The sequence below is a fragment of the Rhipicephalus sanguineus genome, chromosome 11 (assembly GCF_013339695.2).
Source record: "Rhipicephalus sanguineus isolate Rsan-2018 chromosome 11, BIME_Rsan_1.4, whole genome shotgun sequence".
Classification (NCBI taxonomy): Eukaryota; Metazoa; Arthropoda; class Arachnida; order Ixodida; family Ixodidae; genus Rhipicephalus; species Rhipicephalus sanguineus.
Window position 1 is genome coordinate 38,553,768 of NC_051186.1, and position 26,545 is coordinate 38,580,312.

The 26,545-nt window shown below is 47.1% G+C and overlaps 1 protein-coding gene across 1 annotated transcript in view; it reads left to right on the forward strand.

Annotated features, from left to right (window-relative positions):
• The window catches only part of LOC119373482 (protein stoned-B-like), a 40,645-nt gene that overhangs the window by 6,465 nt on the left and 7,635 nt on the right, over positions 1–26,545 (forward strand). The window contains 8 exon segments of the mRNA XM_037643516.2: positions 8,117–9,262; positions 9,264–9,724; positions 9,727–10,422; positions 10,424–10,891; positions 14,813–15,070; positions 16,299–16,473; positions 19,837–20,005; positions 24,867–24,948. Coding sequence (XP_037499444.2) covers positions 8,131–9,262; positions 9,264–9,724; positions 9,727–10,422; positions 10,424–10,891; positions 14,813–15,070; positions 16,299–16,473; positions 19,837–20,005; positions 24,867–24,948 — 3,441 coding nt within the window. The 5' untranslated portion in view covers positions 8,117–8,130.

A 26,545-nucleotide genomic window follows, 5' to 3' on the forward strand; every position in this document is an offset into this window, starting at 1 on the left:
GGGGTTCATAAATGAACACAACATGCAGCGTGAAATAGGCACCCTTCATTTCTCCCTGGCGAAGACTGGTAAAACTAAGTGCCACGCCAGTTCGATCTCAACAGCTTGTCAATAAATGGTGTGCTCTGCAGCCACATTGAGCCTGTTTCTAGCTATGTTTGCCCTTTAAAATATGCAAGCCTAGAAAAAGTATGCTGGCGTGCATATGTCTTAGAAAACTGTAACAAAAGCTTTACAACCATCTCATGGAGAAGGGGAGACCTGAGTTAGCACCACCACAATGTAGAAGTGTTATGTGGTGAATCATATTAAAAAAAAAAAAAAAAAATTGGAAGGCGCCGTTGTCATGGGACAGTATGCCTTTAAAAAGTGTTTTTTTTTTTTGACGATAGGTTTTGCGGACCCCCAAAAATGACTTCGTGGACCCCATGTGGTCCGTGGGCCCTCATTGAGAACCACTGGCGTAGGTACTGCGACAGAATACAGCTGCTGCGCACGGAACAAAACAGAAACTGTAGAAAAAGACTGACAGACAGTTCGTCTGAGGCCTGTACTTCCCATCATTGCCCTTTAGTCTTATAGTATGAAACTCTATGCTGGTGGCTATCAGCCAACTATTATGCACAGCATAAGATCTTTTGTTCTAACAAAACTGCAAAAAAAAATACTACGTGAATAACATGCATAAAAGAGGGAAAGAAAAGTAGTGTATCATACAATTCCACTGCATTTTTTTACAGTGCAATAGAAGGCATAAAAGATAAGGTGCTTTGCATAGGCATTGCTAAAAAGGTTCACAAATCCCTCCCATGAAAGAAATTTTTGCAGTTAGTACGTAACAGCAGACCTTCAGAATTGCCGGTGTTTTCAAATTTCCAAACAGCTGCATGCTGCAGATGCTTAGTTGTTCTCTATCTTGCTTTTTGAGCAAATACGAGATCCTGCGGGGAAGCTTGCTTAAAAATTGTTAGTATGTTAGCATGCATAAGAGAAGTGATTGATTTCTCACTGTGCATTGCATAACATTAGACACAAGACATTTTTTTTTTTAAATTGAAAGTGGGTAAGTTTCAAAAAGAAGTTTCAGAGCTCAGTTGTGTAAGCTTAGATGATCTGTTGTTATACGCTCCAATTTAATAACAAAAATGGCTATGAGAAGTGCATCTATGTTTAAATATGCAAATTGCAGCTCTGATGTTGTGAGAGCCTAGAACAATCTTTCCATAAAGAAGGTGAATCAATATTCCAAAAGCTGGGGCTTCAGAATGTGAAACTGGTGCATAGTTTTTGGCTCATCACTCTAGTCTGTGTTTATGTTCATGGATGGACCCTCACTGGCACAAACAAGCCCACGTGTCAGTGTCGATGTCTCGTTGAAGTTGGGGAGTGTCAAGCTTATTTTGCGCTTGAACTGTGCATGACAAAAAAAAATATTTGGACATGCTAACAGATATACTAGCGCAACGTCCTTGTCTTGTAACGTATTTGTGTGACCCATGGACCTTTTGGAATTATGAAGGGAAAAAAAAAACTCACAGGGTCCGTTGTGCACTCGCCTAAGACAACTCCAAGGCAAAAGCTTTTTCTTTTCAGTCGATGTATTGATCCTCCCCCACCCCCCTCCGAAAGCTTTCTGCACTGCCTCCTTGACCAAAGCCATTGCAAGTTTTCTGTACCTCACCTGGTTTTACACTGCTTCTGCGATTGGCCCACCTTTGACCAAGTGTTGATGTCTTGTGGTGACGTTATGTGCCTGGTAAAGCTACGATGTGCACACAACCACTACACGTCGATCCACCTCGTAACTGTTGGCTCAAAGCCAAAAAATGCATCATAGACAACTACTCGCTGATTGCTTTGCATGAAACTGATTCCCACAAGGCGTGGGATCTTGCGAATTTTTTGCATGACTCGGGTTGACGTCGCCGACAGTCGCATTTGTTGGGAAAGCTAAGGCTTTCGCCTTACAAAAAAAAAAAAAAAAAAGCTGGATCGTCAGTTTTGCCACCTCGCATCATCAAGTGTTGGCCTTCCTCTGTGTATTGTAATGGTGCATCTGAGTATTGTGCCAGTGTACTTATGAGTAGCCTTTTGCTTATGATCTCTCCCTGTCACAATGGGCGTGAATTTGTCGGCTTTACTCTCCGCTGCGCTGACTCTTCATACTCATACGTGGGTTTGTGCTGCACTCATTGTACTTTGTCATTCACTGTTGCGGTACATCACTTTCTCACAGTACCACGGTTCAGTTGCGAGAGCACCACTTGCGGAATGCATTGTTGAACTCCTCAACAATGAATGCTTCCACTAGAAAGCAACTTCTATTACAGGGGATACCTTACGTCCCGGCTGTATTGCAAGTGTTCAGGTGCACAACTTTCACAGTGAAAAGACCTAGATAGTGAAGTACTTTAAATGTGCTAAGCAATTTGTTACAGTTTGCGGGAACCATGTGCGCCGGCTATATTGAGATAGCGCAGTGGGCAGTGCAGTGGTGGTGCGCATGGCCCACCTGTGTGGTCTAAAAGAGGCTGCCTGGGGAGAGGTCCCTTGGCGCCAGGAAGTATAGACGCTGCCACCCGCTCTGGCCGATTGCTGCCGCCTGAGATCATGGTCTCTGCCTCCCTGTACCACATCCCTCGGCTGACCCTTTATATGAGCCATAGCCGTAAATAAATTGTTGTTGTTTGTTTTACTTAAAGCCTTCGTTGTCCTTGCTTTGACTACGGACGAAATGCAGCAAGCCCAATACCCACTAAGGCTATTTGACTGTACCAAGAGAGAGAGAGAGAGTAAATGTCTACTTTAGGAACCTGCGGGAAAGAGTTCTGTTTTCCTTCAAGGTGGGCAGCCTCTGTGGTCCAGATAGCTGTTAGCCAATCACTGCTTGTTTTACCTGGTTCACCAGCTTGTGCTGATCTCCCAGGTTCGAGGCTCTGAGTGAAGCCTTCTACAATTTTTCACAGTCAGCAGTGTCTTCTTGGTTGTTGGGAACTTGATGGCGCACATACTCTGCCGTATTCTGGCAGAGTGCGTCCAGTACTTTGCAGTAGCGGCTGATGTGAAATGGGTGTGGTGCAAACTGTGCATTATAATGCTATGCACATCAATTTTAGTTGAAAGGCATGGCAGGACGACCACTACTCCCTGCTGAGCTTGGGGTGGCACCGCAGGTGTGTTCTTTGTTGCAGTTGGTAATGTTGCTTGATATACAAATATCTTCTGGGGATGCCTCCGACAAGGTTACTTGGCTTGTGTGATCTCAGGCTGCTGCGTGTGCCTCTTTGTTTCCCACCAAGAGTTTGGGACCGGGATCCAGATGACGTATGGTTTGGGGGAGTTCCGTGTGACTTGCTGTATGTTCCAAGATTTCCAGTGCGATCTTTGACACGGAGGAGGAGGTGGGAGGGGAGGGGGAAAGAAAATTTCGATCTTCATTTTAACGGTGCCATTTTCAGTCTGGTAGCCTTAATGGTACTTTTTATTCAAGCTGGTCCAGCTAGGCAAAACGACGCGGGTGGGGGAGATACCTCTGAAACGGCGAATCAGCGGAAAATCCGTGCCCCCCACCCTCTCCTCTCCCTTTCCTTTCCCTTTCGCCGGTAGGGAGCGCGGCGAACGAACGCCGTACTTAATGGCAATCGCGCGCGCGCGTAGTACTACCACGGAAACACCTATATATCAACCCGCTACGACATCGCCCGGCCCTAGTTTCGGGTTTCGTGTAGCGGCGGCGCTCGCGTCGCTAGTTGTCTTCGGTGCCAGCATCACCGCCGCGCCGGCGAAGGAATCGCGGTAGCGGGGCGCTGCGCGCGGATCGAACGTCGTTTCTGCGTGCGCCCTGGGCGCGCCAGCGGTGCCTTTAGAGAGGAAAAGCTATAGCTGCGAAGCCGTCGCCGCTTGCTGCTCTTGACGGTGCCGCCGCCGCCGCTACTTCGACGAGCGCCGCAGGGCCCAAACTTCCATTCGGCAGCGGCATGCCTCATGCTGAGCGGCGCGACGGCACGCCGCAAGGACTACCAGGACGGGTGAGGCTCATACGCCGTCCGTGCGACGGCTCGCATCCCCGGCCGGCGAAGTCGACGACGACGTGCCGGCGCCTTCTCCAGTGCCGTACAGTGGTCTCGCTCGCGCGCGCGCGCGCTCTGTGGGTTATCGATCGAGAAAAAGATGGCGAGTCCGCGCCGCACTCCGGTTAAACCCCCGGCCGTGTTGGTTTTGGTACGGCCCGCCCCGGCTTGTGCGCGTTTCTTCTGCGGATCTTCGTTGTCGACGCCGTGTGGAGATTTGTGTACGCGAAGCCCCAGTGTTCGGGCACATGACGCGCGCGCTGTTGTGTCGATCGTCATTTCCCAGGCTCTTTTCAAGATCGTGATGACCTCGGCGCTACGACCTGCATTTTTTTTGGCGGACCGCGTCCGTCTGTGCCTTCTTGTGCTCCAGAGTCTGAGGAATTGGTGTCGCGGAATAAGCCTTTTTTTTTTCTTTATTTTGTGCCATCACTCACTCCTCGCTTCCCCTTCGCCTCTCCCTCGATATCCCGGTTTCCTAAAGGACCTTTTCTTCCCTGAAGGATTGTAAGGACTCGTACGTAGCTGTAAGATGCGTAAATGGTGGACACTTGGAGGAGGAGACAAGGGATTTCAAACCTCGCTGGGCCTTTTTTTATCTCTTTTTCCCCATCTACCCTCTGTACTCTTGCTGCCGTGTTACGGATTAGGGGCGTTTTTTTCTCGTTTGATAAATCCTCCGTCGGGCTGGGTTAATCTCGACGTTTATTTCGCATCGTTTACGTAACAAGAACGCCGGCCCCAAAGATGTCAGCCACGAAGATAGGACACGACCGTTAGCTATTACTCATGGCACAACTTCAAAGCGCTAAAAAACAGGGACAAACGAAAAAGAGTGGACACGACGAGCGCTAACTTGAAACTGAAATTTATTACAAGAAAGATTGGGAAAAGGTAAACCCTATTAGATGGCGCACATGCGTGCACACAATAAACTAACAAGGGAGATAGTCGAAGCCTATCTGATTAAAGAGAAAGGCGACGGGTGTGTCAGCCAGCCTTCACTGAGTCTGTTGGAATGCGAATTTAATCTACTGCAGAAATCTGGCGTCATACCAAAGTGATTTTGTGGTGTTTTATTGGGCTTTTCTGAGCAGTATGCGCAAGTGTGCACGCATGTGCGCCATCTAATAGGGTTTACCTTTTTCCAATCTTTCTTGCAATAAATTTCAGTTTCAAGTTAGCGCTCGTCGTGTCCACTCTTTTTCGTTTGTCCCTGTTTTTTGGCGCTTTGAAGTTGTGCCATGTCTTACAAACTCGCCCAAGCTTCCGTGCTTCTAAGCTATTACTCGTTTTGCGCCGCTTCCCTTGCTGTTCATCTTCTAAAAAAAAAAAAGTAATTGAAGATGGAGTTCGTAATAAGCGGCAAAACACTGATTCCTCCATCTGTACATGTCTCGAGTTGTCTATCCCTTTTCACCTTGATTGGGCGCCGATGGAGCTCCGCTTTAATGAGGTCTTCGATCCGCTATTGGTGTTTCGGAGATGAGCAGTTTATAAAACGAGCTAGCGTTGCTTTGGCCAGACAAAGCAGTAGGGGTTGATTTGATGGGGAGTCGCTTCTTCTTGACCTGTCAGGTGTACCGATTGTGAGTGAGCTGTCAGATCCGGTGTAGTGTTGCCGAAACCTTGTGGGGGGTGTGAGTTGACGCGAGGTACGGCAAATGGCTTCGTAATAGCACGATGCGCAGAGTTGCCGAAAGAAAAAATAATTCGGTTACGTAATTGAAGGTGACCCCTTCGCGTTGCCTGAAAGGCAGAGCTCATAAGCAGAGGTTTAGTGTCTGAGCTTTATGGCAAGTTTTATATTTATATATGCGAAATGTGCATTAATATGATTTGTTGGCTGTGTGCTCTGCGGAAAGGCGTTAATGTCAATGTGCGATATGCCGAACCACGCTTTACATACGGTACACACGACATTTTTAATTCTGCTAAAAAGAAAGAACTTACGTGCGCCGGTGGTTGAATCTTAAGCGTAGTCCTAAACAAAAATTTTTGCTCTCGACATTAGTTCGTTCTTCAGCTCTCGGCCATGTTTAGATAATGCCACGGATACGTGATTTTTATTCCACTCCGTTGGGAGTACTAACAAAAGTGTGACAAGATTTCCAACATTTCGCAGATTCTCGTTTGATGTTCCTAGACATTGTTGGGCGCGTGCTAACTGCGTTTTTCTCTCATGCGTGATTCGCTCAATTATCTCGAGAAATCGGAGTGCGAAGCGGGATTTTGCTGAGAGTTTGACGCGGTGTGCTGTCACGCGCGTTTCACTTCAGCAACGAAAGCTTCGCCTGTAAAGGCCGCTTCGCCGCAGCGGCAGTCTTGTTGCGGCGAAGCCGCATTTAAAGGCGAAGTTTGCGTTACGGTGGAGCCACATTCGTGGAGGCGGTTCACGTTGCGCCCAGCATGGTTTTGAAGCGGCGATTGTTTTAAGCGAAGCTTGTAAGAACCCACAGGTTTTGGTGGCGGCGTCGTACGCGAAATACTCGGCGCCGGCGAGCGTACAGAAATGCGGCCTCAAAGGTCACGAGCGTAGTTGTATGCCCTGTTTTCCAATAATTGATGCTCTCTCGATCGTGTGCTTGTCGGCGATCAGCCGTTTCTGATATGGCAGTCCGATCTTTTACCGAGGTCACTTGTCCTTCCACGTTCTCACACTTCACTGTTGCCTGGATATTAACGCATGACCGTCGTTGTTGCCTGTAGCAACTGAAGTGTTGCGCCGCTAAGCAAGTGGATGAGGTACAATTCTTGCCATGTAGGAAGAAAAAAAAAGTTAGGAGGGAGCATTGCGCAATGCGATAGAAAGAAAGAGTGTCAGGCACGCACAGGCCAAGCTTCGCTTGCCCCCGATTGTCCCCATAGGGCAAGGGCTCCTGAATTTTTTTGTAAACACTTTAGTTGGAGTTATCTGCTGCACGTTTGCAAGTGTGTACAACTGCGGGAACATTGTTTAGTTGCACTGTTTATACGGTTGGTCGTCCTGCATATTTTTTCTTCATTTTGCAAGATATGCAATTCTATGTTAGACTCGCATGCAACCGGAGCAGTATATGTGCGAAAAGGCGGTACGCACGAGGCGGCTTGGTTCAGGTGCTGGACAACAATTGTCTGGTGCCACTTTGAGACACAGCTTTCGGTGACCATCTTGTATCGTACACACCTTGTTAGTAATTAGAGAAACTAATGCTGACAGAATATTTTTTTGTACGGGAAGCTTGATCAGTTTCAGTGGGCTGCTCAAGACTTGCTCAGCCATGCTATGTAACAAACATATACAGGAACGCTTTTTCTCATGAACGTTTGGAAAATCATGCCTTGTGTATATCGTTGGTACATGTGACAGACTGAAGTCGGTGAGTTATTTTTGATAGGATGACACAATCGAAAGGTCACATGGTATCCAGTGATGGAGAACACTAGACCGGGCAAATTGTTCTTCACATATATAAGGGACAACAAAACAGTGACATTACAGGTGGTGCTATACATTGGTTTACGGTGCTATGTACGTGGAGTTATTTAGGATCTGTACTGCAGTAAAGAAAAAAGTAGAAATGGTTACATTGCACACATTTGATGACCAACAAAATTTGCTTGTCCACATGATTCTTCCTGTGTACTTCTGGTGGCCCGTTGCTTTGACTAATCGCTATGACTACCTTATTACTACAGTAACCTTACAGATAGATAGAAGTAGAGCAAACACCTTCTGCCGGTAACATTAAAAAGTGACAGTGATGTTAGGCTTCAGTTGTCCCTCATAATTTTTTGCCAAGCTTAACGTAATGTATTTGAGTGGTATGGTTAGCGTGTTTTTCACTTTGACTGTCATGACTCGGGAGTTTGCTGCAGTTTATGCTTCTTTGGGACTTATTCTGCTACTATATCGAACACAAAATGCAGCTTTGCAGGAAAGAGAAAAAGTGGTAAAGTTGCGAGTAAAGATGTCATGTTAGGAAAAAAAATCATGTTGTTTCAGACAATAGCCTATGAAGTGGGTGTGTGCACACTCTGATCTCTTTCTTTTTTTATCTCTGCAGGGTAGTGTTAGGAGATGAATTTCCTCAAAAAGAAAATCAAGGGCCACAAGCGAGGAGGCCCCGAGAGTGACGAGGTTGAAGCGGCCATCTATGCCAAGCAGTTAGCCGAGGGCCAGCAGCCACAGCAGCCGCCAGAGGCCAAGGAGCGCACCGGCGAGGAGTGGCGCTTCTTTGAGCAGCTGACGCAGCGCGTCCAGGACACTGTGCACAAGACCCAAACCACCCTAAGCAAGATAAAAGAGAGCTCTGCCATCACCGAACTCACCCGGCCCGACTACTACCTTGAACCGACCGCCGCACCTCCCGAACAACCGGCCAGCCCAGCCAGGTCGTGGGTGAACTTTGAGGAGAGCGAGGGTGCAGAAGCACCGGGGCCTTCTGCAGAGCCGGCGAAGGAACCGGTCGGTGATTTGGTGAAGGACCTGGTGAGTGAGCCAGAAGGTGCGCTCGTTAGTGAGCCGGTCAGTTCACCACCGGAAGCTCAGCCGGCTGGTGACGAAGACCAGGCCAGGAAACTCCTCGAAGAGTTTGGCTTTGGCATCGAGGAGCCACCCGCACCTCCGCCTTCAAACGCACCCCACCTCGACCTGCTGAGTGGCTTTGGGATCGAGGAACCCCAGCCCTCGGAAGCCCATCACATAGACGTCAGTGACCCTTTTGACACGTCGTTCGTCGACACACTTGCATCGAGCACCGAACCCGACCCCTTTGACACTTCATTTGTGGACAGCTGCGTTGCTGCCAAGGAGGCACCACCTGCCGGCGCGGACGGCAGCGAAGCCAGCCCGGAGATGAGCAACCCGTTCCTCACCGATGTGTCCGCGACGACCGGTGAAAGCCTCTTCAGCACTGGTGACACGGGTGACGTTGCGCCCGACGTTCCCAACTTTTTTTCAGGTTCGCGCCGGTCGAGCACCAACCCTTTCGACAACCTCGAGGAAGACTTAGCGTTCTTTCAGGCCACTCTGGTCGGTGCGGCGGAAGCAGACGCAACGCAGCGTGAAGCCAGTGACCTTTTGCAGGACATTGCAGCGACGTTTCCCTGCGAGTCTGAGGATGCAGCTCCCCTACCTTCGAATGGCGACCCCTTTAAGTGCAGTGAAACTGTGCAGCAGCAGCCCGTGTCTGACCTGTTTGCGAGCGAGCCCTGAAACGGCAGCAGCGGCTCCGGATGCCTTCCAGGTCGCTTTTGGCAAGGCCAGCTTCGACCGAGGCCTTTCGCCCGACAAGTGCGGACTGTCGGGCGGTGCCTTCGATGACACGTCTCCGGAGGAAGCCGGAGGCTCACCCGCAGAACCCATCGGCTCGTTTGATCCCTTTTCAGACCTCAGCCGAGAAAGCCAGGAGCCAATTCCGGCTGCCCTGGCCAGCATCACACCCCAGAGGGAGGACGTTAGCCCATTCAGCATTGCACCCAGCGACAAACAGGAACAACCGGCTGCAACCGACAGCAAACCCGAGCTGTTTGCAGACTTTGGTACCAATGAAGTGCCACCTGCATCTGCAGAGTGCGATTTTTTTGGCAAAGATTCAGGTGCTACTTCAGCTGTGATAGCCTCTGACGACCCGTTTTGTTCGGGCAGCGTTGCTTCTCCACCGATGAGTGACTGACCCATTCGGTTCAAGCAGTGCGGCTGCTCCTCCCAAAACGACGGGCGACTGACATCTTCGGGACGAGCAGTTTGAGTGGCACGGTCGCGGCCGGCAGTGACCCCTTTCGCACGACTGATGTCACTGCCGCCAAGTCTGTGGTGAGTGATGGTCACGACCTATTTGACACGAGCGATGCTGCCGACCCTGCTGCAACCATCGCCAACGGCTTCGGCAGTGTTGGTGCTCCCGTTGCGCCGGCGAGTGACGACCCGTTTCAGACGAGTGGCGCCGCAGCTTCAACCTTGGCAGGTGGTGACAGCTTGTTTGACACGAGCGACATTGCCGCTGGAGCAGCAAGCGATGATCCCTTCAGCGCTAGCAACATCGATGCCACTGTTCACCCGCCCGGTGCTGACCCTTTCGACACTAGTAACATTCAGCTCGAGCCTGCGAAGAATGCTGTCCCCTTCACGGACACTGCCGCCTTTGAAGCATTCGCGGCAAAATTCGAGCAGGCCATTGAAAAGTTCGAAGACGCCACCCTGGCCCCCGCATTTGAGGAGCTCGACCAGCAGTCGGTGCAAGAAGATGGCGATGACGCAGGCTTCGACAGCATGGACATTTTCGATCCCTTTGCACCCAAGGCGCCGCCTCCACCCAAGGCATCTCCAAGGGTGCCCGTCAAGGAAGTCTCGCAAGATTCGTTCGACGACTGATGACGTGGGGCCCGACCTCTCTGTCGTCATCCGACCCAAGATGCGGGAGGCCGCTGCGCCGGATGTGGCCAGTCTTGAGCCACCGCCCAAGCTGCAGCCGCCACCAAAGTCGCCCGTGCGGTCCCGGTTCAACCCTTTCGACAGGGGTGCAGCGATCCGGGACGAGCCCGTGGTTGACGAAGTGGGTCCCACGCCAGCGCTGGGCGAGGCGGCGGCCATGCAGCGCGAGTCGGCGGAGAGCCCGTCGACGCCGCTGTTCGACGAGGACACGTCGCAGCCGCTTGAGGAGTTTCGGCCCAAGTTTGAGGGCGATGGCTGGGAGATGATGCTGCGGCATCCGAACAAGAAGAAAATCACGGGCAACCGCTACTGGAAGAAAGTGTTTGTGCGCATGACGGAGCAGAACATCCTGTACTTGCACAACAGCCGGGAGGACGCTGACCCTTTTCAAGAGGTTCCACTCCAGGTGAGGGATTAGTGTGAACTTTGACGTGAGTTTCGTGTTCATATTTTTCTGAACATTTCTCACCAGCCTACCAGAGTAATTTATTGCTCTATGCAAGACACACTGATATGTATAGGAACTTTACAAACCTTGCTACTCATTTAGTGAGAAAATTTTGTCGAATTTGTTTGCACGTGTGATGCAAATAGCAGTCTATTTGCTATAATGTGTAGGAGCATCAGTGACTGTGCTGGAGTATACGATGATTTCTATGTATTTACCCAGGGTACTTGACCTGTATGTGAGATTTTAACAACTGCCGATTTTACTTTGTGCCGTCGTCATTCCCTTAATGTTACCATTTTCCTGAGCACAGGTTCTCACCCTACAAGGAGTTCGATTCGTGACTCATAGTTCGGCACTGACCAGTTTTACACCATCACTACATCACGATAACATTCCGACATGCTTGGAAATTTAAGTCCCTGCGTTTTCCTATATCTGAACTGATCTAATCTTTACCGTGCTCATCTTGAACAAAGTTAGGGAGGATGCCTGTATTTCGAACCACGTAACTCGATACTGCACACTTTGCAGAATGAATGCCCTTTGTAAGCTTAAAGAACAAAGCAATTTTCAAGCATTAGAAGAAGCAACTGCAAATCAGGTTAATCACACGCAAAATCGCACACAATTCATATGCAGTTGCAGGGCTATTTTGTAGTTGCTCTATCAGACTGTCACTTGATGCCAAGCCTGCTCGTTGTTTTGCTCAAGCTAGCTCTTTAGCTGCACCATACTCACCTTGACAGCTTCGTTGGTGCTTTTTAGACACTACCGAATAAATCGAACAGACACATGGGCCAGGGAAAACATAGTGGACGTTAATTGTTGTTTTTAACTGTAGTGTACTAATTGTAACGTAAATTGAAATGAATTGAAGTGGACAGGAAATCACCCTTTTTGGTCGGTGGGATCAGAACCCACAACATTCGAACTGCGCGTCCGATGCTCTACCAATTGAGCTTCAACAAAAGGCGCTTCTCCGTCCACTTCGTTGAGTATTTCTGTGCATGTAATCCCTGGGAGTGTTAGCCGGCGCCCAATCGTAGCCCAGGCAGAGAGTGTGGAACATGCTTTTTGACAGAGGGCATCACGTGGCACATGATCTTTGCATGAGGTGGCAGCTGACTGATAAACCCTTGTATGCTAACCAAAGGCTGTGGCAAGGCCTTCACGATGAATGAATAAAAGGGATTTCTTTTTCCAAGGGGTTTTTGTAGCATAACCTCAACTATGGAACTTTAGCAGCTAAGTCTTTGTGGTACTAACCTCTAGGATGCTGGTTGGATCGCTGGCTGCATTTCAGCGAGGGCAAAGTGCAAAAGCTCTCATGTTCGTTTTCAGGCATGTGAAGCTCAAGAAACGCTGTCCCCATTTTTTTCTGCTTCACTTGCCTGAAAATGTGACTGAACCAATGAGCTCGGATCCAGGATCTAGCCCGTGTACTTGGGCTTGGGTGCAAATAGGAGAAGTGCCAGGTGGCCATAGCGAAATGGGAGTTCCCCATTGCGGCATGTCTCATAATTGTGTTGTGGTTATGGCTAAAAAAACTCTGGAGTTTAATTTTTGTTTTTCGCATCATTAGGCTTTTGTCATATGAGGTGGAACGTATGTCATAGTGAAGAAGGTCATGTTGTGGCATTTTAAGTATGAGGGCATCTACATTTATGTGCAAATAATGTACGAAGTATGCTCTTTGATTTCGATAAGAAAGAAAATGCGGTGCTTACTGTTGAATGTGGCTTGGATATTGGAAGATGCATGTGCTGTGGTATCTTAATGGCCATGGCACGCTGCTGAGCACACATTTGTGGGCTTGATTCCATAAGTGAGTTTATGTTATAATCAAGTAATTAACTCACCATACAAAAGTCAGGCCATCATGGTTCACTTAGTTTAAAAAAAATTTGCCCTTACTGGGTTGTCATATCATATCCCCTGCTCAGACTTGCCTTGTAATCAGACCTTGGTGTTGCTGCATAAAAGCCCCTAAATTTAACTAATTGTATGGGAAACCATGACATATTATTGATAAAAGATGTTTAGCCTTAACTAAGACATACAATAATAATAATAATAATATCTAGGGTTTAACGTCCCAAAACCACGATATAATTATGAGAGACGCCGTAGTGGAGGGCTTCAGAAATTTCGACCACCTGGGTTTCTTAACATGCACCTAAATCTAAGTACACGGGCCTCAAACATTTACGGCTCCATTGAAAATGCAGCCGCCGCGGTTAACTAAGACATACAGAAATTTCTTCTGTCCTAGCATTTCTCTGTTCAATTTGTTGGCGTCAGAAATTTTGGTCGTTTGTTCATGACGTCTCTTGATTTGTGTCATGATGTTTGAAAGCCAAGCGTACTGTTTAGTTTCATAAAGCAATGCTTGTGCTGTCATATTGTGAAATTTTGGATTGAACGTAAAGCACCGGAAATGTTATTGCATTGCCCGACTCATCCTTATTCGTTATGAGCATAAATTTGTTTTCTCTATAATAACGATGAGACACATTTTCATTTACTTTGTTAGATCTAATTACTTGTTGTCAAGGTTTGACTCTAGTTTGTTTTGTGTAAGAACCAGTTTTTAAAGCTCTCTGTTCTATTCATTAGTTGTCCATGCACTGTCACGCTTTACCCCATATTCAGAAGTGCATCCAGACTCGAAGCCACGACTCGACTTCATCAAGTCCAACTGAAGTAACGCCCGATGTGAACATGCCCAAGACTCTCATTGTGTTTCTTTGGGCATGTTTGCGTCGGGCGTAGTTACGATGACATCAGCTGTTTGGGTTGAGTCGTGTCTCAAGAAGTTGAGGCGTATTTCTGTATACAGAGGTTCGTGCTACCACTATACTCGGTTACAACCTAAGAAAACATGTCAGCTTCACCCACAGAACTGCGGTACGCCTGCCCTTTACCTGTGAAAGACAGTCGTGCTAGCTGGTTTCCGCTCTAACCTCAAGTACTTTTTCTCAACTGATGTTAAGTACTACACTTATTGAGAGTTAATGGTTCATCGTTACTATCTCAAACGTTACGTTTGGCTGAGCAGCAATGTCATAATCTCCGACGAAATCTACGAGGACGTTCAAGTTTCCGACCTAAAAGCAGTGACACAACCGTCTGTATGGGAAAGTCAACTATCAGAAACACTTGAGAAGCGCTTGACATTGCAAAAAAGTCACAATGTCGCCGCAAGGGCGAAGCAATGAATGCGATAGCAAGAAAAGCGGCTCATGATGGACGTGCTGCTACGCTGCAGAAGCATCTACCCCCTGGCAGCAACTACCACACGAGCAGACAGCGAAAGGGCAAGGTTCTCCCTGCACAAATATTAGAAGAAGCGAGCGAGCTGGTCGATGACTTTTAAATGCGCCTGTTGCGCTCCTCGCGCCATCTCGCTGGTAATGAAGAAACGCTTATAAGCACCTGCTGTCTCTGAGTCTTGCCAGCGGTAAAGGGTGTGTATATAACACTCACCGTTAGCTACCTGAAGGATCTGCGCTTTGTGGCATAGTGGTTAGCGCCATGCGCTGCAGAGAGAGAGGTCACTGGTTCGATTCCGCACTTCGGAAGCATTTTCCTGAATTATTTTTCTTTGGGACTTCTATATATATATACATATTTATACATATACGGTGCATGATGACAGTGGCAGAAACCAGCCGAGACTGTCTATATAATTGCTATCGCAATAAAATGAGCGAGTGCTATTGGATGGAGCATTTGTGCTAGTTCTCTCTGTCGGAGGGTCAGCAATGGCTGTGGGTGAAGCTGATATTTTTTCTTAAGCTGTAACCGAGTATAGAACTTTGGAGGCGCCCTTCTACGTCTGTTGTGCGAAACGATGAGACGGCTGGCGTGGTGCAGGCCTGCTACTCGCTGTCCGAGATGGGTGCCCAGCAGTTTGACGCCTACGGCAAGATCTTCACCGTGAAGCTGCAGTACGTGTTCTACAGGGAGCGGGTGGGTGTGCGTCCGGGCCAGATCTCCAAGGTGATGCAGGGCCAGATCACGAGCGTCGGCCAGTTTGCCAAGCTGGGCCTGCCCCTGGAGCACGCACCCCAGGTCTCGCAGCTCCTCAAGCTGGGCACCCAGAGCTGCGAGGACCTCAAGAGCTTCATTCAGGTGCGTTGCTAAAGCCTGCAGACTATGAAGCGAGGAAGTGTGTACTGGGGATTTTCTCCTAAGGGGAGACCCGGCTTGTGGAGATATTTTGCTTTACTTTGTGTATGTCCACAAGTGATGAAACTAAGTAGACTTGTTTAGTTTTTTGTGTTGATTTCAAATACGAAATAACTTTTCTTGTAGGTCAACTAGTTCATACACAAAAAGCTGCCTCTCTGTTGTTTCAAAATACAGTATGAAAAAGTCTGTTGAGCAAAAAGTGAATCTTATCAGATAGCTAGATACTAAAACATGCAATAAGTGCGATGCTGCAAACAGTTTTCAAATCAAATTTCAATTCAATATTTGTCCTATAACTACCATAAGGACAAACAAAATCAAGTTTTAAAAATCTATAAACAGAAAATTAAAATTAAGCTCTCACCTAATTGTTATACACAGCTTGGACTTTATGTTAAAAAAATAATTACAGCTCTAGCTGTTATAGATCATGAGATGTCACTCCGACAAGCCAAATTAGTGACCCAGAAACATCTAGAGTTCAGCTCGTACTCATTGCATAGATTGTAACTGCTGATGAAGTACTGATGTTATAAAACTTAAGTTAGGCTTTAGATGTGAAAGAATAGCTATAGATTTCAATAATGCGTTACAAAAACATGTTCTTTTCCTCTCGCGATTTTTTTGGTCTCTACAACGCATGGCCCCTCTGTAATTAAGATGTAGTCTCACGGCAAATGAAAATGGTCTAAAACGCAGCATTGCTGTACCAATGACCTGCCGTGGGGGCTTTCGTCAACTCCACTTTCTCTAGCACATGCGTGTAGTAGGTCTAGTCCCTGTGAACTATCCAAGATGACTCACAGCCTCACTTTTTATAGTCTTTATAATGGTGTTGTGTACATAAGAATGCCATGCTTCGCTTAGTGTGCACAGACAGTTCTGCACACACACGCTCTGTACGAAGCGTGTCATTCTTAGGTACGCAAGACCATTACGGATGCTGCCTGTGCATCGTAAGCCCACAATGAGTCGGCGGTATTACAGGGATAGTCGTACTGCCGACTTACCGTGGCTTCATGGTGACATAAGTGATGATGTTGCAAGCCGTCTTGGAGAACTTACGGTAATACCACCGACTTGCTGGGGCTTTATAGTGACGCAACAAACAGGGATCATAGCAACAAGATTTTGCCACAGCCATGCGTGATGCAATTAAACACTGCAGGTTGTGGAGGATGCCTTGTTCCGGCTACAGATCCATCGAGACCGGGCGCTCACTTACAAGACGGAAGAGATCCAGGTGACCGTGCAAGACGAGTTTATTGTCGAGCAGGACAAGACGGGACACGTTTGGAAACAGAAGGCCCGTGTGCGAGTGTTCTTCCTTGCGTTCATTAGTGGTGGGTATGCCTGTTGTCTCGTGTGCCATATTTTAGAAGGCAGCTGAGTGTCTGAATATTTAAGCCACCTATTGCTTCTTTATTTTGCCCGATTCTTTCAGCGAGGCGTGGGGCACCATGCTTTTTTTTAGAAGGGGGAAAGGGGTAATGTAAACCGTGTCTGTACTCCGTTACAACCTAAGCAAAAATGTAAGCTCTGCCCACTGAACCGTGCCACCCCTGCCCTTCACCCGTGAAAGACAGTAGTGCTAGCTGGTTTCAACTCAAACCGTAAGTACTTTTTCTTGGCTAATGTGAATACTACACATATTAAAAGTTAAAGGCTTGTCATTACTACCTAAAGCATTACGTTTAGCTGAGCAGCGATGTCAAAATCCCTGAGGAAATTTACCCAGACCTTCAAGTTTCCGATCTAAAACCAGTGACGCAAACGTGTGTCTGGAAAAAGTCAACTATCTGAAACACTCGAAGTGCTTGACATCATGAAGATGAGTAGGAGCTATTCGCCTTTTCGGTCGGTTTCAGTATTGCGATAGAAGCAACACGTGTTGCACCCAAGAAACTTTCGGTCACTTCAATTATCACTCTCTAACGCCGAAGTAGAAAGCGTATTTTTTATCTAGTGCCAGATTAAGGAAAGACTCTTTTTCCTCTTTCAGGTAAAAGGGAGGCGCATAAAGTGAAGGCCTAACTCTTGTAATGCTGCGTGTGCAGCTTAGAAGAATATTTATTTAAAATATTTGGCCAGACACAGGGAGAAAAGTGTTGAAAATGTGCGGGCTACTCGCTAAGGCTTTTGTTCCCCGCCAATGCTACCAGGCAACGCCGGCGCACAAAACCAGAAGCCGTCCAGCAGCTGTGTTTATAAACAGCGAAAGGGTCTATTGGAAGGAGCACTTATGCTAAGGGCCTCAAACTCACCTCCGGTAGCGGGCTGCAGTCACGAAATTTAGTCCCAGAAGGGCCGGGACAGTGTAGAAGGTAGGCACAAGGGGAGGAGGAGGGGTGCTGGTTGTTTCTGCAAAGTGTCTGCTAAGGTTGCCATTCGAAAGGCGGCCTTCCCAATATCTCGTACGTGGGTCGTGTCTGAAAGGGATTTGGCGTCAGGATTCGAACAAAATATCTATGCCGATCTCCGGAATGGCTAAAATCTGGACACCGATTCTGAAATATGGTGTTTTTTCTTTCACGGTTATGTTTCAACACTTAGTGACCGCATGGGGTGCCTCATGAAAGAAATGCTTGAGACCATTAATGTCTATGTAGCTCAAAAACGTACTTATTAAGAAAATTTTAACAATATGGGAGGAATACAGTCGTGTGGGCCAGGCTGCTAGTGAAATGTCCAGCCCACGGGCCGTGGGTTTGAGACACCTGACTTATGCAGATTTTCTGTGGGAGGGAGAGCAATGGCTGGGGCCGGAGCTGGCATTTTTTTCTTAAGTTGTAACCAACTATAGCCGTGATGGATCAACTCTTCTTCAGACATGCCCACGGACAAATCTGCGGATGTTAAGAAACCAATGTGCCAACTGGGCGCAGTGACAGGAAGCACGCTGCCTCGCTGCAGTCTTCGCTGTCATTTAGGGGTGTGCGAATATTCGAAATTTCGAATATTTTTCGAATAGTGTTTGCTATTCGATTCGATTCGCACTGAAATTTTACTATTCGAACTGTTCGAACTTCCCAAAGACAAATGCAATCAAAAGTCCGGTTGGAAGTGGTCCCTAGATTTTAATATGCTTCACCTCATCACACTTCCGTATTGCGGCAAAGATGCCTTTCAAGCTCCGTTACGGTCGAACTTGGGCAAGAGAGAGTCAACGTCAGATTGGAAGTGGTCCCTAGATTTTCAATATGCTTCACCTCCTCACACCCCCGTATTGCGGCAAAGCTGCCTTTCAAGCTCCGTTACTGTCGCAAAAGTATTAACTATAGAAAACGCTGGTTCCAAGAGGGAGATGAAAGATGTGGCCAAGGTGAGGGCTCAATTAATGCTGCTTTGGACCTGAAATTTGGGCAGGAAGTCCGAAAAATCGGATGCCAAAGCTTTTTAGCATTCAAAATTTCAGATGTTCTTATATATCGACGTCTACGAGGCACATTTGCAACTCCGGACTTGAAAGGAGCACACCTTTGTCCGCCACATCAGTTGGGCTTGCACAGCAGTTGAAAGAGGAGGAGAGGCTGAGGAAATGGCATCTCTGCCTATCACGTGTAAAGTGTTGTCGGCAACACTTTCGTTGCACCAAATCATGAACGTAAATACAATTCGGCCTCTACATTGCCTCATTCTTGATAAGAAAGACAACTATGAAATATGACCCCACCAGCGCTTCATCAACCTAGCGAAAAGGAACACTTTCATGTTGTTATCTCACAAGAACATACTTAGGGATTCTCTGGAACTTTTTCTGTAATTTCACTTCGAATTATTCGAAAAATGTTTGAGGAATATTAGAAAATTATTCGAAATTATTCAATTCTATTCGCACTCAGTCTTTATTATTCGAATTCGCTTCGCACCCAAAATTTTGCTATTCGCACAGCTCTACTGTCATTGCATGAGTTACCACGGCGAGAATCAAGGGTACTTTCAAAAAAGATTGAAGAGCTTCATGGCTGTAATGTCATGTGCAAAAAGTGAAGTGCAGAGATAAATGCACTTCTCGCTTCACCAATGTGGCGGTGCTTGTGGTCCTGTGCAGTGAAGAACATAAAAAAAATTGCCATTTGTTTCTTCGTCAATGAGCGCATGGAACCTTACAATCTTCATGACCAACTCATATTCAGAGCACAGTTGGGCCAGTAGGATGAAAATTGGACAATACTCAGAGCTTAGTTCTTGTATGTAACAATAAAGTTCTTTGTATGTATGTGTAGGATGCCGTGTCGATAGAAGGACGCTTCCCAACATGAAACGAAACGACTGTTTATTAGTGCGGTAGCAGCAGTGGGGCGAGCAAGCCGATGCTGCGCTCAGTCGGGTTGCGAAGGAAGTGCCTTCCGAGCTTGGCAGCTTGGTTTTATAGCCACCTTCGGTGACGTAAGCCTCCGGTGACGCTGCGGTGGCACTGTCCCTTATCGGAGGCGTGGTGTAGCATGCAGCCATGTCACGCCGGGCTAGATCGTGACGAGGCGGAGGCTGCGCCGGTTTGTGCGCAGTGTGTTGCCACATATGTATGTACCCGGAGCTTAGAGAAACACTTCTGTTTACCTACTTTTGTGTACAAACACGTAATGTTTGTAGTTACAGTATGCTACCAACTAAACTGGATCAGTACTTGTTAGATTCTTCGCTGGCACCTTGGTTGAAAGTGCTGAAGTCTTCACGCCCACTTTTAATGCCGCTTGTGTGATCAGGGATGCCTGATATCGAGGTGGGCATCAACGACCTGACCCGGCAGGGCAAGGAAGTTGTGGGCCGCTACGACATCATGCCCGTCGTCACCGAGGAGTGGATCCGCCTGGAAAACTGCGAGTTCCACTCGTGCGTCCTCCAGGAGGAGTTTGAGAACAACCGCATCATTAAGTGAGTTCTCCGTGGCTGTTCTTTTTGACGTGTAGCGCAGCATGTTGCATGCGAGCTCTGGAGCACACGCAAAGGTAGCACTATGCCTTGCGAGTGAATTTTCAACGTCTCCTTGCATGCTGCTGCATGACCTCAGACATTGATGAAGGCTCTAGCATAGTCTGGCAAACTGTGCAAGTTGAAGGAGTATCAATTATGGAACTTAGTGAATTTTTGCGCTTTAACATCTGTTCAACAACTATAACGGGCTAGCCTAACTCGCCACCTTGTTCGAGGACAGCTTGTTTCAATAAGTTACTGGCATAACATTTCATTCACAGTTGCTGAATTTTTCCTTGTGTTATATAAATTTGCAGACCTTATGAAATATATATATGGACAAGCATCAAAGCGCTACCTGCCATTATACCCCGTTGTGTTTGGTGTTGCACTGCTTGGTTGCGGGATCGATTCCTGCCGTGGCAGCTATATTTTGATGTGGCTGGAATGCATAAATTTTTATATACATTGCAGACTGGCACACTGCTTGTTAAAGGAGTACTGACACGAATATTAAATATTTTCGGGTTGCGGTTCTGAATAAAAACACTGGTGTCGAGAACCATAAAAAGTAGGGGTGTGCGAATATTCGAAATTTCGAATATTTTTCGAATAGTGTTTGCTATTCGATTCGATTCGCACTGGAATTTTACTATTCGAACTATTCGAACTTCCCAAAAACAAATATAGTCAATGCCCGATTAAAAATGACCCCTTCAGTTTTTTAATATGCTTCACCTCATTACTCTCGCGTATTGCGGCAAAGCTGCCTTTTAAGGTCCGTTACGGTCGAACTTTGCCAAGAACGTCCAATTGGAAGTGGGCCCTAGATTTTCAATATGCTTCACCTCATCACACCCGGGTATTGCGCCAAAGCTGCCTTTCAAGCTCCGTTACGGTCGAACTTTGCCAAGAACGTCCAATTGGAAGTGGGCCCTAGATTTTCAATATGCTTCACCTCATCACACCCGGGTATTGCGCCAAAGCTGCCTTTCAAGCTCCGTTACGGTCGAACTTTGCCAAGACACAGTCAACGTCTGATCGGAAGTGGTCCCAAGAGTTTCCATATGCTTCACCTCATCACACCCCGATGTTGCGTCAAAGCTGCCTTTCAAGCTCTGCTATGGTCGCAAATATATTAACTCAAGAAAACGCTGGTTCCAACATGGAGACAAATGATGTGGCAGAGGTGGGGGCTCAATTAATGCTGTTTTAGACCTGAAATTTGTGCAGGAAGTCCTAAAAATCGGAAGCCGAAGCTTTTTAGCATCCAAAATTTCAGATGTTTTTATATATCGATGTCTACAAGGCAGATTTGGAACTACGGACTTGAATGGAGCACACCCTTGTCTGCCACATCGGTTGGGCTTCCACAGAAGTTGAAAAAGGAGGAGAGGCTGAGGTAATGGCATCTTTGCCTACCACGTGTAAAGTGTTGTCGGCAACACTTTGGTTGCACCAAATCATGTACATAAATAGGATTTGGCCTCTACATTGCCTCATTCTTGATAAGACAACTATGAAACACCACCCCGCCAGTGCTTCATCAACCTAGCGAAAAGAAACACTTTGATGTTGCTGTCTGATAAGAATATGCTAAGGAATCCTCTCTAACATTTTTTTCTGTAGTTTCGCTTCGAAGTATTAGAAAAATATTGTAGAAATATTCGAGAAATATTAGAAAAATATTCGATTCGATTCGCACTTGCACTTCAATATTCGAATTCGCTTCGCACCCAAAATTTTGCTATTCGCACAGCTCTAATAAAAAGTGTCGTAGTGCTCGGGAGTGCATTGAATGTATTTTTAATACTGCTATCTTAAGACAGCAATTTCGGTTTCGGTATCGAGGCGGGCGGTTTCACAGTGACGTGTCGACACAAATGTGACATCACGGGAAGACTGCAACTCGCGACATACTAGCAACAGCTGTCAGTTTGCTGTCAGTCGCACGTGGTTCACGTAAAAAACGATGAGTGAATTGTCGTGCAGAGACTCTGACAGTGATTTCTACGATTTAGGCTGCATGCAGGATGCAGATTTCGCAAACCCAGATTCGCAGATTTCGCGAACTGTGTTGACTTTTTGTGATAATGTCCATTGCGGTGGGGCTGGCTTGCAGATGCTGGGTGACAAAAACTTTAAAATCAAAATAAAATATTTAATACGTGTTGTCTGGCTCCGGTGTGTGGAGATAGGTTTGCGAAACGCTTACCCTACGAGGCGACCGGCAAGGGACGTGACGTTCTCCACTGCCGCAGCAAACAAAGACACCACGGCCGGGTTCGTCGACTCTCCAGCACGGCGCAGAAAGGCACTCGAGGCAGGGTGTCAACAAACAACACGGGTTTATTAACCCAAGATGCAGCACAGCACGACAGTCACGGGCTTGCAGGCCGTAAGGGGAACTCCGCAAGGCCGATCGAGTACGCTAGCCAGCGGCGCTATGACTATCACATAAAGGGCAGCAGTCGAGCACACGAGCGAGAAGCCGCCTGCTAGAGCAGCGTGTCAACCTTTCGTGCAGGCCTGAGAACATCTAACGCGGGCAAGCCCGCGCCAGGCAGAAGCGAGCTCAAGGGGGAAGGGGGTTGTCACTGGCGGCCAATGAAGACAGGCATTGCGCAGTGACGTAAGATAGCTTGGTGGCGTGAGCATGTCCAGGCATGCCCGGACGCGTGCCCGCGCGCCGGGAAGCCGACCCATGGCTCGCAGCAGACAAAGAGGCCTGGCGCTGCGGCCGTGGTCGCCATACTGCCGATTAACGGCGGTCCGTGGCGCTCGAGCCGCGCGGGGCCAACACTCGCGCTAGCTGGGGAACGAGGCGCCAAAGGGGAGGGCACGCTCGATTCCCACAGGTGTGTGGAGAGCGTGATAGTGCACACCACGGTGTAAGAATATACTCAGGTGATGACACTCTTCCCCCAACGCATGGGAAACCGCAATCCACGCGCGTCCAGATAATGTTCGGTTTCTTATCAGATGACTTGGAGGGCGCTACGAAAAGCGGGGCAGTCGTCTCCATAGCAACGCGCATGCTGCTGATAACGTGCATTTTTCTGTGCCATTTTGCTGGATAATGTGCATCCGCCAAGCGGCGTCGAGGGGCGAAATCGAGAGAGCAACAGGAGAGGGCACGGCGAGCGCGGCGGCGATGACGTAGCACCACCGTGATTGGACTACTCGCGGGCGCTCTCCGCCTCAAACCATTAGATGGCGCACCGCTCAACGGACCGACGACCGAACATTTTCTGGCCGCTTAGGCGAGCGCAGTGTCAACACCTGAATATTCTTACACCGTGGTGCACACCATGGAAACGAAAAATGTCCCTTTTAGGGTGCCTTGAAATCGTGTCAGTACTCCTTTAATGAACTCAAATTGGTTGAAATTAATTAAAAAGGGCCCCTACTTTGGCATGCTTCAATAATTGGTCTACGTTTTGGAGGTAAATCTCTGTATTTAATCAGAAATGCACGGAAGTTTTTTTTTTCTTTAATTTTGCTGCCATTTAAATATGGCCGCAGTGGCTGGAAATCGAACCTGTGCCCTTGTACCTAGCAGGGTGACTCCGTATCGCAATCGTACAACGGCTGGTGTGGTTGTCTGAAGACCACGAAGTTTTGCCGTAGACCTAATGCATGGAAGACTCCTTTGTGCTATGCACCATGGTGGGCAGCAATACTAATTGCTCGTTTGTATGAATCAAATAAACCTCAGCAATTCTGGAATCAAGAAAATAACACTGCTTTAGGGATGAAGTTGCTTCTCGTGCACTTACGTATGTGGTGTTCGTCTAATATACAGCCAGCTCGCGTCAATCCAACATTCTAAGGACTTGTCCATACCATGCACCTAAAGAAATAGAATGCTGCTAACGGACATTGAGGGTATTGAATCTGCAAGCATGTTACTGGTTGTTATCTCATTTTCGCACCTACCAGACATAGACAGCGACCTCAGTGTCAAACATGTGGGCATGTTTTGATTACAAAATTCCTTATGAATTTGCAACCTCTACCTTCCCCTTGAGATATTTCTCAATCACATTGTTCTGTGGTGGGGAGTGGAAAAAAAGGTTAAAGGATATCAAGTTAAAGGGGTACTGAGCCAATTTTCAAAGGTGAGTTTACTCTGCCTTACAAATATCCTAAATACAGAGACTGCTCTCTGCGCAAGTGGGAAGCTCAGCAAACGCGGATATTTCATTTTGACATCAAGGTCGATTTTCGCATGGTACACCTACTGACATCGACACTATCGTGACGTTGGGCTACATACAGTGTCAATTCTGATGAGTTCACACACCAGTATGGCTAGTTGTGATGACCATAGTTACCAAAACATCCAACATGGTGGCTTGTTTGTCACAAATGGAGCCACTGAGCAGAGCAGCCGTGGAAACATCACAACATCTTGCGCGAGCACGTGATGAGAAGCTCATACCATGTAGTGGGAACCGAAACTAGCTTTTAAAAGCATACTGTAATTACTTTTTCATGGTGTGCTCACGCTTACCAGTAGATATTCTAGGCTTTTGAGGGCTTGGCCTTTCTTTCATTTGACTCAAAATACGACTCAAAATTATCGTTTCGGTACCCCTTTAACTCAAACACTTGGTCCAGTTATAAGGAACTTTAAGGTCAAGTGAAAATGTAGTGGATCCATTGGTATGTGCGTTTGTATCAGTTAACCAGAATTTTCAAGTTATCCGAGCTTGAATTAGCATGAGTTGGCTGTGATTCACCCCAGTTGTTGTGTGACTGCTGCCTGTGTGAGTGCATGAGCTTAACCGCGACTTTTGGAAACCCTGCTGCCGCCCAGGTTGCACCCTCCCGATGCCTGCCTCTTTGAATTGATGCGGTTTCGGATACGACCACCAAAAGCGCGGGAACTACCGTTGCAGGTGAGGGTCTGCACGGCCCGGCTCTATTAAAAGGGATGCTAAAGAGAAAAGCAGTTATTCTCGTAACAGTAAATTACTCTTTCACGATACCAAAAACACCATGCTTGATGCGAAAAGATGCTTGGTAAGCAAGAAAACAAGCAAAAATTAAATGTGGGTGACGACGCCACCTTCAAGTTTGCGCACCAGTCGCCTTGACGTTGTAGATTTTGACGGCATCCAATAAGGCCTAGATAGTTCCTAATCAGTAAAAAGTGAAGTACGTTGTCTTCTGAGGGAGCTGGAGACTTAGCATACCAAGTTTCAGAAAATTTTGTTGAGCCAGTGTGGCCGAAATATGAAAAAGAACAACAACAACATTGAAATTCGTGACATCACCATCGGAGATTTTCACGGGAAACTTAAAAGTGATACTTTCGGCTTTCAATTTCTCATCTAATAATTAACCTATGGTGTTGAAATTAATGACACTAAGAGTTTTCAGAGTGTAATTTATCTGTCTAAACAGATTTATTGTTTTACTTCAGTGTCCCTTTGAAAGGGATGCAAAAGAGAAAAGCGATTTCTCTCATATTAGTACACTACCCTTCTGCACTTAAGAAAACGCCACTCTTGCTGTGGAAAGGTGTTCGGTAAGTCAGAAAATGCGCAAAAATGAAATACGGGTGGCGACAGTGCCACCTTGATGGTTCCCACACGGACTTGCTGTGACGTCGTAGGTATTGGCGTCTTCTTGGGCCTACATAATCTTTTATCAGTAAAAATGAATTTCATCATGTAAGAGAGGCAGGCACTTGAAATGGCCTGTGTAAGGAAATTGTGTTATGCGAAGGAGGTTGACTAAAGAAAGAAAGATGTTGAAATTTGTGACATCGCACTGGCGTTGCAGTGCTGGAATCGCGGTGCGAAATTCCAAAACAAAACTTTTACTTTCACTTTCTCTTCTAGTGATAGACCTATTGTCACACAATTAATGACAATAGAGTCCTTAAAGGAATGCTTTGTCAGTCTAAACTGGTTGTTTCACTTTAGCGTTCCTTTAACGCAGCCGCAGCACTTGCCATTATTGCATGAAGGAAGGGGAATTGATCTAGGCCTCGGTATGTAAAACTAATGAAACCAACTGTAGAAAATGAAGTCAAGGAAAGGAATCTGCTTTCCTTGGCTTCGTTGTCTATTGGTTTTATTGGGTTGCCATTATTGCAGTGTTTGTGTCTAGGGAACATGACCTTTTTGGAATGATGGTTGCCATGGTGGTGGTTTGCATGTGACAGTCAACAGATGGCCTTCCGGTGTTGCATTCACTTTGACTACAGTGTGTGCTGTTGCTAGCATCACCGCGATAGCACAAATGCCTCTACTACGCTTTAGCGAGTGGCCACTTTGCCGCTGCTGTGTAGCACCCAGATGGCAAACAATTGTTGACAGCACAACAAGCGCAGAGTGAGAAATTCTTGGACCCTGCTGAACTTGGTCTCATTCGAAGCTGTATTTCTCTCAACACGGCTGGCCTTTTGCCTCTTCTATCCTGGTGAAATGTCCGAAAATCATCAAAAATAAGGGAGATGAAACATTTGCTTCCTGCCTTCATAATTAC